The 11,777-nt window shown below is 55.3% G+C and overlaps 5 protein-coding genes across 5 annotated transcripts; 4 read left to right on the top strand and 1 right to left on the bottom strand.

Moving 5' to 3' along the window:
- Positions 1–132: 132 nt before the first annotated feature.
- CLAFUR5_08659 (uncharacterized protein) lies at positions 133–615 on the top strand (the record flags this gene model as incomplete). Its single annotated transcript, XM_047907807.1, has 1 exon — positions 133–615. One exon carries the CDS (start codon positions 133–135, stop codon positions 613–615), a length of 483 nt encoding a protein of 160 aa, XP_047759652.1.
- Positions 616–1,114: 499 nt separating this feature from the next.
- CLAFUR5_08658 (uncharacterized protein) lies at positions 1,115–2,139 on the top strand (the record flags this gene model as incomplete). The annotated part of the gene is made up of 3 exons (XM_047907806.1): positions 1,115–1,443; positions 1,505–1,890; positions 1,952–2,139. The coding sequence occupies 3 exons, from the start codon at positions 1,115–1,117 to the stop codon at positions 2,137–2,139; spliced, it is 903 nt and encodes a 300-aa protein (XP_047759653.1).
- Positions 2,140–2,608: 469 nt separating this feature from the next.
- CLAFUR5_08657 (uncharacterized protein) lies at positions 2,609–3,689 on the top strand (the record flags this gene model as incomplete). Its single annotated transcript, XM_047907805.1, has 2 exons — positions 2,609–2,627; positions 2,677–3,689. 2 exons carry the CDS (start codon positions 2,609–2,611, stop codon positions 3,687–3,689), a joined length of 1,032 nt encoding a protein of 343 aa, XP_047759654.1.
- A 100-nt stretch (positions 3,690–3,789) lies between these two features.
- On the bottom strand, positions 3,790–4,629 carry CLAFUR5_08656 (uncharacterized protein; the record flags this gene model as incomplete). The annotated part of the gene is made up of 1 exon (XM_047907804.1): positions 3,790–4,629. One exon carries the CDS (start codon positions 4,627–4,629, stop codon positions 3,790–3,792), a length of 840 nt encoding a protein of 279 aa, XP_047759655.1.
- A 505-nt stretch (positions 4,630–5,134) lies between these two features.
- Positions 5,135–8,705, top strand: CLAFUR5_08655 (uncharacterized protein; the record flags this gene model as incomplete). Its single annotated transcript, XM_047907803.1, has 2 exons — positions 5,135–8,290; positions 8,346–8,705. The coding sequence occupies 2 exons, from the start codon at positions 5,135–5,137 to the stop codon at positions 8,703–8,705; spliced, it is 3,516 nt and encodes a 1,171-aa protein (XP_047759656.1).
- Positions 8,706–11,777: the final 3,072 nt, after the last annotated feature.

Genomic DNA, 11,777 nt, shown 5'->3' with positions numbered 1-11,777 from the left:
GATGATATCATGCGAGCCATATACCTGTACATGTAGCTAACACCTGTGCCCTCTGCTTCAATTCATCAAATCAAGTCCATAACCTTCGCACCCAAGATTTTCTGCCTCGACCTAAATAAGAACTCACAAAAAATGCCTCACTGGATGATCTTCCACCCCCCAGGAACCTTCGAAGACGAAACCACCAAAGGCGCCCTCGCCAAATCCATAACCTCCAACTACACCCGCCTGGGCATGCCCGCCTTCTACGTCGTCGTGAACTTCATCAAAACATCCCCCTCCGACCAATGGCTCGGCGGCGAGATGGCCAGCACCCGCAGCACCCGCCCCTTCATCCGGATCCGCGTCCTGCACATCCACATCAACGCGCCGGACGATGAGAAGGTTCATGCGAAGATGATGGCGCATTTGACGGAGCTGTTGAGGCCGCATACGTTGAATAAGGGGTATAATTTGGAGTATGAGATTGCTGAGAGTAGGAGGAGCTTGTGGCATGTTAATGGGATGAATCCGCCGGTGTTTGGGAGTGAGGATGAGAAGGTTTGGAGGGGGGAGAATAGGGCTGTGCCGCCTGAGGAGATGGAGGAGGCGAGGGAGAGGGTGGGGAAGTTGTGAATAAGACTCATATACGGATGCGACGGTAGCAGAAGAAGTACACAGACTTCGAAAGCATCGACAGCGAACACCCGAACGACTGTTGCGCAAGATCTACAGCTGTGGTTATTTGAACTTTCGATCGGACCGTGGCTTTGTCGATCACTTGGCAACTCAATACCCGCCCTCAGTTCCGACCTCATCGCTTCTCTTCTGCCGGTCATATGACTTTGGATCATTCTCCTAAGCTACGAGATGCGCATGTTCCTACCCTCGTACTCTTTTTTACGATGAAGCGTCTATTGCTCGACTTTTGCATACCTATGCTCCCTGCTATTCGTCTACACCGACCTCCGAGAACGCCATGCCTTGGCACAGCAAGCCCAAGCGGTGGCTGCTATAGCGGATCATGGAGCGACGTGTAGTCGCCTTGTTTGGATTCTAGCTGCTTGGACGTCGTCAGTGGACATTCTCATACATTTTGGAGCTTCGCGGATGTTATAGCACAGCAAAAGCATACATGTACTACCTCTTCACTCCCCACTCGCCTCGACTCACACCCAAACCAAGACCATCTTCTGCACACACCCACCTCACAATGCACACCATCTCCCTCCTAACCACAGCTCTAGCGTTGACCTCCCACACCTGCTGGGCATCAGCCCTCCCCACCGAGCTAGAAACCCGCCAAAGCCCCTCACCCACATGGCAAGACTCCTGCGGCAACCCAGCCCCAAACACCTTCCGCGCCTTCAACATCGGCAACTGCGAAGCCCAACTAACCTTCAACCGCGGCAAGAACATCGGCGTCATGTGGAATTTCGATGCTATATATCCTGATGGGAGCCGGTAAGACTTCTTTTCCCGGGATCTTGAGAAAGCAGCATGTTCGAAAACTGATAGATTTTAGAGTGAACCACGACCCGTTCCGCGACTTCAACAACATAGCCGTCTCCGACCCCTTCTACACCATCGGCTACGGAACCAACTACATCACCAACCGCACGCAATCGCAAGCTTTCACTTCCGTGCATGAGTTCAGTAATGTCTGCCGTAATGGCGTGGCTCCGTCGGGTTGGGTTTTCTACACTTCGTCAGCCAACAGTGCTTGCACGTCCAGCTCGTATCGCTTCACCACGGGCCGCATCACTACGACTACAGGCACCAGACCTGCCAAAACGAATTTCTCAGGCAGAAGCATCAATGCTGCGGGCGAGATTGAGATCACCTGGACTGGGGCCGATGGGGCGCAGAGTTATAATGCGTTTATTAGGATTCCGACGAATAGGTATGAAGGTAAGTCTCAAAACGCATCCTTAATATACGTCTAGAGTTTGGCTAATCTCTGTGTACATAGGCGGCAATGGCTATTTCACTACAGACCGCGGAGCAAGACTAGGCTCAAGCGCAAGGAGTGCCCGCTTCCCTGGCGTGACGGCCTCCAGGAACCAGGAAGAGCCGAGGAAGGTGTATGTGAATGTGATGAATGCGCAGGGCGTGTGGTCTTTCACACCAGGTACTGTGCCGGTTGATGTGTTCATTTGAGTGAGGGAGGAGAGTTGACGGCCGATGTTGTTGAAGTGGACAGTGCCAAGCTGGAGCAGTAGATCTTGCCTTGCTGGCCACTCGTCATCCAATGACAACTGTCGAATGCAGGCACTCACAGCTCTAGTAATCAAGGGCGGCGCGATGTTGCGTTGCGACTTGAACATTTCCATTTGGCTCTGATTCTTGTCGAAGATATAACTCGCGCCCTCCGACAAAAGCCCAGTTTCCCAGTATTACTGGCAGTTGGATATATGCCTCCTCGCAGCCACAGCATGCGATCTTGATCCAGATGTCTCGAGCAAGACCTGGCGCCTGTCAGAAGTCTACAGCACTTTGTAGCAGGTGCCGCATTGTTCAGAGAGTGTCCCAAGCAAACAAAATGGCGACTACTTCTGGGCAAAGTGCACTCGGTCTGTAGAGCCATAGTCCGTAGTGTCATACGCTGCTACTGCTGGAATTGTGCTTGATGTCATTTGACGGACGAAGTGAGTACCACCTCCAGCTCGTAACGAGACCACATTAATCCCAGTCCAGATTTCGTAGGCAATGCCTATTACCAGCTCAAAGCATCACCTCTCGGGGGCAACGGTGCCTTCGCCTTGAAGAACATTCGAGCCGGTACACAAATCCTTGTGGACGACCCTCTCTTCATAATCAACAAGCCGGAGCCACGAATCACCGAGAGTGATGTGGGCAATGCGTACGCCCGTCTCGATACCAGCGCCAAACGGCAGTTCGATGCTATGTGGGCAATGCCGCTTCCCGGACGATCTAGACTCCTAGCCGCCTTTCTCACCAACAAGTTCACGATGGCCGGATCCCACGCGACTGGCTGCTTCAGCCACGCGAGCCGCTTCAATCACTCTTGCCAGCCGAATTGCATCATGGGCCACACTTCGCAGAGACAGACGCAGTGCTACGTCTTCAGGGATGTTGCAGCCGGGGAGGAGCTTACATTCTCCTATCACAAAGGAGCGACTACGCTGCCCACCATTCAACGTCGCCAGTTCTTGTGGGATGTTGGTATTCGTTGTGCTTGCATACTTTGCGCTACATCGGACAGGGAGCGCGCGACAAGTGATCAGCGCCGCACACTCATGTGCTTCATGTTCTTCATAGGCATGAAGACGCATGTGGCCGATGTCGAAGAGCATGTTCCCAACATCGACAGAACCTCAGTGCTCGTCCGAGCGACCAACTTGGGGTGTGATGAGACCTGGCCGATGGCGGCGTTCATGTGCCTGGCGGACGCTGAAGGTCTCGCTTTCGGAAGGATCCCGTGGGCAGTGTCGACAGCTACCATCGCGAGCCTCGTAGAAAGATGCAAAGGCCTGGAGGGCAGCGTGTTGCCGAAGTCGAACAAGTTACCAGAGGTTCTACACTTCTGGGTGGCCAGGCAAAGAGCGTTTAATCGCACTAGCAGGGGTTCCTCTGACTGGGCTATTGAGAAGTTCGAAGACTTGTGCCAGGGAGCCGAGCTGATAGTTGCGTACATGAACTTTGCTGTAGCGTCTGGTCGTCCTCTGATGAATCCTGGCGGTATTTGAGGAAGAGGGGGAGTTGTGGACACGCGGCTTTGCCAAGTGTCGACTATCTGGCGAGTCGCGCGCAGCAGTATGCCACGATGGAGATTAGGTTGGAGAGAAACTATGTCTCGGCGTCGTCGTCGGTCTCACTGTCGTCCGAATCACGTTTCTCGCCTTTCTTCTTCTTGTTGTAGCGCTTGGTCTGGTATCCCTCGATGGTGTTGAAATGACCTGCACCAGCCTGCAGCGAAGATGCCTCGAATGGCTTGGGATTCTTCTCCACGATCATATCGGCCATGACTTGATTCGGTCGCATAGAGCTCGCTTTCTCACCTCGTTCCATGGCCAACTCCTCGTTGCTTGCCACCTTCTTACGCCACTCGTCAACGCGCGCGGTCCTGTTAGCTCTCCGTTGGGCGGTGTCTGTATCTGCGGGTCGATCATCGGCGTGTAGCTGAATATCCGGTTGCTGCTCCGGAAGCCGTTCCCAAGCAGGCACTTCACTGAGCTGAGCTTTGAGGAATAGGCCCTTCTTGGCGCATGCGTCGCTGCAGTAATCTGACATGCCTTTCTTGAGCTTCCAGGCCACGCTGCTGCCCATAGTCTGGCATCGAGGCTTGTTGCCACATAGACCATAGCCACATCGTTCGTCAACACGACGCTCCTCGATCAAGCTGTCAAAGTCGGATGGTTGGAACGACCTGATCAGCTTGACATAAGTCTCGCTCTCTTCTGTGGTGAAGGTCGATGCTGCTGGGAGGTCTATCAGTGTCGTGATGGCATCCAGGATGGCAGCCTCGACGTGTTTCCGATGTTGCTGGATCAGATACGCGTGCTTGAGAGCAATATTGAGATTTTGCTTGTCCTTCTCGACCTTGGCCTTTTGCTCATCTGTGACTGTCGGCGTCTTCTTGACGCCCTGAGTCTTCAGGATGCTCTTCACAGGCACCTTGGTCGACATCGTACGTGATGGCGATGGCGATGTTGATGTAGTACTCATGAGAAACAGAAGTTGCGATGTTCACGCGTGAGCAAGTTTATATGGCCATGTGGCTGAGACAGTGTGGCGTCGTCGTCCATGTACATGGACCCATGAAAGTGAGATGACGCTGTTTGACGCCGTCGCGCGCCGGTGCCCAGTGGCCCGCTCGAATGTTGTCGTCGGCCGCGAGCAAAGCTCCCAGCCTCTGCGCTGCCTGTATACACCTGTGCTTGCCCTCGGCGTTCAGCGGCATCATGTGCCCATAGACAGACCAGCATCGAAACGAGAGATCCTCCCACCGACGGTCTGAGCCAAGTCGTTGAGACTGGAAGCTGCGGCCTGGCAGCAAGCAACCTCCAAGCAACACTGCCACGCGGCATTACGTCGAAACGAGGGATCAGGTGCAAGACTCCCGACTAGGACCGCCCACACCGCCACCACCAGACACTGTGCGGCGTTGATTGTCCAAGGGGACGCTTTCACCATGGCGTCGCTGTTCAAGGTCAAGGCGTTGTACGACTTCGAAGCCAAGGAGGAGGACGACCTGGCCTTCTCCACCGGCCAGATCATAGACATTACCGAAGAGATCGACGACAACTGGCTGGAGGGACGGTACACGGACAGCAATGGGGGCGACCAGAGTGGCATCTTCCCACGGGAGTTCGTGGAGAAGTACGAGCCGCCCGTACCCTCTCGTCCTACACGACCCACCAGGCCCAAGCAGGAAACGGCTCCAGTACCCGTTGCTGTGACAGGACCAGTGCACCCAATTCCTTCGACTGTGAGCGAAGAGCCGAGTGCTGAGATCGAGCCCCCTGCCCTGCCTGCCCAGTCGAAACCGCAGCCTCCACCGGTGGAAACATCCATGGCATCCAGCGCAGACGAGAATGTGCGATCGCCTCAGTCTGCAGGCAGTGTCAGGAGTCCTCCCGTTAGAGCCGAACCTCCACCTGCTCCGAAGCCTACACCGGCAGAGCCAGCAGCGCCGGCCTCGAATAAAAAGCCTCCTCCGATAGCACCGAAAAGCAACGCGTTCAAGGACAGGATTGCTGCCTTCAACCAGCCTGCTGCAGCACCGGTGATACCCATGGTCCCTGGCGGGTCGAAGCCTAGCACCTTCATCAGGAAACCCTTTGTCGCCCCACCGCCAATGGCAAACTCCTATGTTCCACCTCCGAAGGTCGAGCAGCCTGTGCACAAGCCATACATCAGGCAAGAAGATCCGGAGATCAGGCAAAGGCAGGAGGATGATCGTGCAGCTGCGGAGGCGGCGGGTTTGACAAGCGAGCAATCTGGTGCACAGCAGGAAGAAGATGAGGATGCGCCCCAGCCTACCAGCTTGAAGGAGCGGATTGCTCGTCTGCAGCAACAACAGCTTGAGCAAGCGCAGCGCAGAGCAGAGGGTGCGCCGAAAGAGAAGAAGAGGGCTCCGGTCAAGAAAGCTTCTGAGCATGAGGAAGACGTCGAGCAAGGGCAAGAAGCCGAGGGCGAGGACATGGACCGCCAGCGCAATACAGATACAGCGACCCAAAGACAATCTCTGGACGTTTCACGCGAGAGGCCACGCGTACCATCTGCGCAACGACAGCCTCGCGAGCCACTTTCGCCAATACCCACTGTACCAGATCACGAGCTAGTCAGCGACGGGCACGAGGCGGATCAGTCTGGAGCAGGAGATACAGATGACGCCGGCACGATCGGCCCAGAAGACAGTGACGATACGCAAGCGCCTATGCCACCGCCACGTGCTGCTGCTGCGCCAAAGCGGGAGCCAGATGTTGGCGAAGAGGAGGGCGCTACCGACGAAGGTGGAGACGAGGCAGAGGACGATATGGACGACGAGACGCGTCGAAGACTGGAGTTGCGAGAGCGCATGGCCAAGATGAGCGGCGGTATGGGCATGGCTGGCATGTTTGGTCCTCCCGGTGGCATGCCAATGCCCGGCGGATCCCAATCAAAGAAGCGCTTAACGAGGGAGAAGAAGCCCAGCGAGGACGATATGCCACAATCGCCAACGCAGCAGCAACGCGTTCCCATGGTACCTGTGCCCGGAATAAACAGAATGCAGAGCCCAGAGTCTGATCGCACGCAGATGGCAGAGGACAATGAGCCGTCCGGCATCTACGCCGAACCTGAGCGCAGGCACTCTCTTGCACCATCGAGAAAGTCCACCACCGAAGAACGCGGTGCACCCCCTCCTGTGCCTTCAGCCTCACGCCCTTCAGTTGATCGAGCTGTTCCTCCAGTTCCTGAAGGACGACAGGTACCGCCGCCGCCTCCTCCAGCCGTGCCAATGTCGCCAGGTCCTGGTAGTGAGTCTGACGATGAGGCCTCAATACGCCCACCGAGGCGCGAGAACGATACTCCTGACATCGAGACCCCAGTTCCGTTGCCAATAAGAAGTGCCTCGGGGGCTGCGCCGCCTGTACCTGGCTATGAATCTGTACGATCGCCTGACAACAAGCGAGCATCATACTTTGGCAGCGATCCACCTTCTGCGGTGTCCGACAAGAGAGCCAGTCGACCACCTCCTCCCATACCGCAGAGCCCTCTTGCGTCTCCACGCCCGCCCCCGCCACCGCCACCTCCTCCGGCCGCTATCCCGAGCCGACAAGCCACGCAGATCGAAGAGGAGACAGAGCGAGGTGAAAGTGACTATGAGGGAGATTACGACACCGATATCGCGTCCAGTGCTAAACACAAAGATGCTCTCAAGGCTCATGTTCGAGAGCCGAGTCTTGACGACAGCACGACTGCAGATGATACTCCAATGAGCGCTCCTCCTCCTCCACCTCATGCCGCGGTGCCCAGAGCAGTCCCTCCGCCACCACCAGCCGGCAGGCCTTCGATGGACACTCCTCGCGCACCTCCTCCAATGCCACCTCCACGACCAGTTGAGGATGATGACGAATATGATCCTTACCGCTATGACGAGAACAGGCAAAGAGGTCCTCAACCGCCAACGCCCGGTGCCGTCCCTGTCGTAGCCCCTCCCATTCCACCTCGAGAGCCCGAGCTGCAACAAGAAAGCTCAGCTGATGATCTATACTCCGCAACGCCACCTCGAAGGTCAGTCGAGCAGCCGCCTCGTGCTGTCCCTGCCCCACCTTCACAAGAAATGCCGCCCGCTAGAGCACCGCCTCGACAGTCGTTAGATGTGCAACGGTCGAATACGGTAGCTCGAAGGTCAACGGATGGTCCTAGACCTGGTGAGAATGACCAGATTGCCAACGACCTCGATCTTGGTGAGAACACCACCTGGTGGACGGCATCACAACCACTACCGCCAGTGTTACAGAGCCGCAATGGTATTGATATCTTGTCGGAATGTGAGGAGTCGACTACTTCGAAGAGAGGTGGCAGGACCACAATCTCGAAGGACATCTATGTGCTCTTCATCGACTACAGCCAAACGATCATCACGGTGCAGTATGACTCGCAGAACGCTGGCGATGTCAAGCTCGAACAACGGCATTTGGCACCACCTCCCAAGCTTCGACAAGACCAGCTTGAGACTTACTGGCAACGATTCGGCGGCAACATCGCGAGGAGCGCAAACGAGCTGGGCCACAGTAAGAAGGACTCTGTAGCCGGCGACGGGAGCCCTGGTGGTCTCGTGTCGGCTTTGATCAAGTCTCAAGTAAGTTCAACCCCACCACGTAGCAGTATGAAGACAAAGCTAACACCCACTCCAGAAAGACGCCCTCCAACCCGTCGGCAACCGCGCCTACGGCTCCCTCGTCTACGCCAACCTCGCCAACGCCTCCACTATGCAATTCGACGAGATACGCCCCGGAGACATCGTGACTCTCCGCAATGCACGCTTTGAAGGTACCCACGGCGCCATGAAGCATAAATACAAGCAAGACTACGGTAGTCATCACGTCGCCATTGTGGAGGAATGGGATGGCACGAGACGAGCCATCCGAGGTTGGGAGCAGGGGAGGGAGAAGGCGAAGATTAGGAGTGAGAAGTTCCGTTTGGGCGATTTGAGGAGTGGGGAGGTGAAGGTTTGGAGGGTTGTTGGGAGGGATTGGGTTGATTGGCAGAGTTGATGGATTCGATAGATGTGCGAGGGAGGAAGATGGAGGGGAGAAGGGGTGGTATGTACATGCATGTGGTAATGGAACTTGAGTATATTTCGTGTGAGACTATTACTTGTTCTTCAGCGCTCTTAGTACATGTATTAGTGGACGTGAAGATGGAGTCGAGGTATATTGGCCATTGCTTCGAGAAGTGCTTGACTTACAATACCACGAGCGCAACGTGTGTTAGCGTTGCTCCATTTCCCCTGAACGTAGTTGGCCTGACAGTAAGAGACAGTCAAGCAAAGTCGCGGGCAGTTGAGAACTCCTTGCGATGGCTCATCATCAGGATTCGAGATGTCAGCTCTGATTCACTGCTAAACTCGAGGCAGGTAATGAGTTGTGCTTGGGATGTGAGAAGCTGGATGCTTTGGGAGGATTTTCCCAGGGAGGGTTGCACGTGTCTCGTTGACTTTCTTGACATGGAAGAGCTTTCTGTCTTGATCGAGTACACACGGCAACGGATCAGAAGACCTCGCGAGTAGGTTGAAGAGTGTTTCGGGACAGTGAAGGGCAGCGGGAAGGCAAGGAGGTGGTAGCTGCGCGCCTTACCATGAAGTCCAAGAGACTGGGCTTTGCCAGACCACTGCCCACACTCCATGCAGCTGAGAGAGAAACATCTTCACCGCAACAAAATCAACACCAACACCACCATCACCATCACGATGATGTCTCCAACCCCCGTCAGCATCAGCATCAGCATCTCCGGCGCGAAAAACTCGTAGGATCCTCAACCTCAACAGCATTAACGGCGAGCAGTATGCGAAGCAAGGGGGCACAAAAATCCCACCTCAGCGTAATCTCCCCTCTGACCCTCTCCCCCGTCGCCGGACATCGTTCAACCCTCGGAAAAGTCTCCTTCACGCATAAACACACACTCACACCAGTTCTGTACCACCTGCGCGTCAACTTGCTGCAGTGTTCAAATAGAGATCTGCAATTCAGGATGCATGCATCATAATCCACCACACTTCACTGACTGGCATCGATTACCTGCCTGTCGATCTGTAAGGCGGTAGGTATCGGCGGGCACCACTGTCGCAGGATCCTGCTGCGGTGTCCACGACTGAGACAGCGACACCTTCAAATAAATTGGGCAGAGCCGGAGTGACTAAGAAAACGGCGCAGCAAGAGCAGAGCTGATGACCTTACTATCAATAGCAGCAAGAGCCTAGACGCGGTCCTTTTTCTCGGGAACGGTGAATGAAAGCTACGGGAAGGGAACCTGCCTACCTCTTACCTACCTTTGCCAGAGCATGTTATGTTCGTCATCCCGATCGTGCCATGTTGCAGCTGACCATCGTTCGTCAAGAGCCAACAGAGGCTGTGCAACTCAAATGTCACGTACATTTGGGGTTGGAAGTCTCCGAGCAAGAGTTGGCAATGCCACTTACAGGACACCCTCAGCGCAAGGCTGGGTCGGCTGGTGTGTTTCGACGTGAGGTTTGTTTGCTGCTGGTAGGGTGTCGCACTGGGGTGGCTAAGCTTTGATGTGGTTTGCCTCGTGCTGCCGATGAACAGGTTTCTTGTCGAGGGCTGGAGAGCGCTGACAGTGTTGTCGCAGGATACGAGGAAGAGCTGGAGGGAGCCATAGCGACGGAGCCGATGAGGATGGGGTTGGTTGAAAGTACCGCCAAGCAAAACCTGCGATGTGTTATCTCCTCGGAGGTGATGGTGGTGGTGGTGCTGAACCAGTCGGTCGGTGTCCCTCTCTTTGTCGTTGTCGTGCACTCTGCGAGAAAGTCAGGTAGTCGCAGTCCTCATGCCGACGATAGATTCATGATCATGGAATTACCCCTTCAGGGGCGAGATCGACACACGCGCAATTTGCAACAACGTTGATCTGACAGCAGCTAAGAGTTGGATCGTGGCACAGTTCAGCGGTCTTCCAGGCACTTGTAGCTCGTCGTCAGAGCTTTAGCAAGTACCGGAGTACAGCGAGCCCAAATCGACTTCAAGAGTGTGGTCGTTCTGCTTAGCATCGCAAGTCAGACATGTCGATGTGTGGTTTAGAAGTCGCTGGCCCTGCCACGGAGTGTCAATATCGGCCATGAACGATGCACGTGTTCCATCAGGTCATAAGGTCGTTCCGACATGTCAACCATTTCGACAACTTCGGCTCGTTGAGATGTGCATGCATTAGCATCGCCAGCCACCCGCTGTAATTGGGATTCTGACTTCGTGCCATGGCTACGACTGCAGACTTCTGTGGAAGCCGCGCAATCATACAGGAGACTTGCTCAACCATATGCAGTGCATGCTGAAGTGACCAGGTAAGCGGGAGTGCACAGGCGAGTATGGGCAGGCCTGCATAGCTGTGGCTTGATCTCAGTGCACGATCGCAGTCGTGTAGGTGATCCTTCACAATCATCCGACATGATCGCTCGCAGAAGATACTCCCGCCATGAGTTACTCACTGTAGGTATGCGTTGTCTGAGACATGCCTCCCAGCACGGACCAACCGTTCGTCACAGTAGTGTGGCGTGGCGATGGCCGAAACGTGCAACACAGGAACGGCACGTGCGGTAGTGGAATGCTCTGGACTGTCCCAAGAAATGCTTCGATGCAGTTCGTCAGACATTTGTGGTGGGTGGCACACGAGCGCAGATCTTCAAAGCGGATGTTGTGCTATCGTCGATGTTGTTACTCGGTCGCGTGAGAAATTCCCCGATGCCTGACTGACCGGCGCAGAAGGGGTCAGGACGGATCTGAAGCCTTGAAAGGAGTCGGTCATGAGGACACGGCCGCCGACCTCTGCCTGCAGCGAAGACACCGAGACTGACAAATTCACGGCTGCTGCCAGTCCAGCAGCGAGGGGTTCGATGACACAGGAGCTGTTTATTGCGTGTTGTCTGTCGTGCAGATGAGCGTAGGCGCATGCAATCGTTGGGACTCGCGATAGGATTCTGCACACACCCGGGCGTCTCGGACCGTGCTGTTCACGACACCACGTAGTGAGGCGTCGGATATGATATCCTTTCAGAGCATGGACTGAGTATGAAGAGTGCCAAATGAAAGTGCACAATCTCTCGAGGACAAGTG

This window comes from Fulvia fulva, chromosome 3, assembly GCF_020509005.1.
Source record: "Fulvia fulva chromosome 3, complete sequence".
In the NCBI taxonomy this organism is placed as follows: domain Eukaryota; kingdom Fungi; phylum Ascomycota; class Dothideomycetes; order Mycosphaerellales; family Mycosphaerellaceae; genus Fulvia; species Fulvia fulva.
Note: the sequence above shows the minus strand (reverse complement) of the source record. Positions and strands in the feature narration are given on the sequence as shown.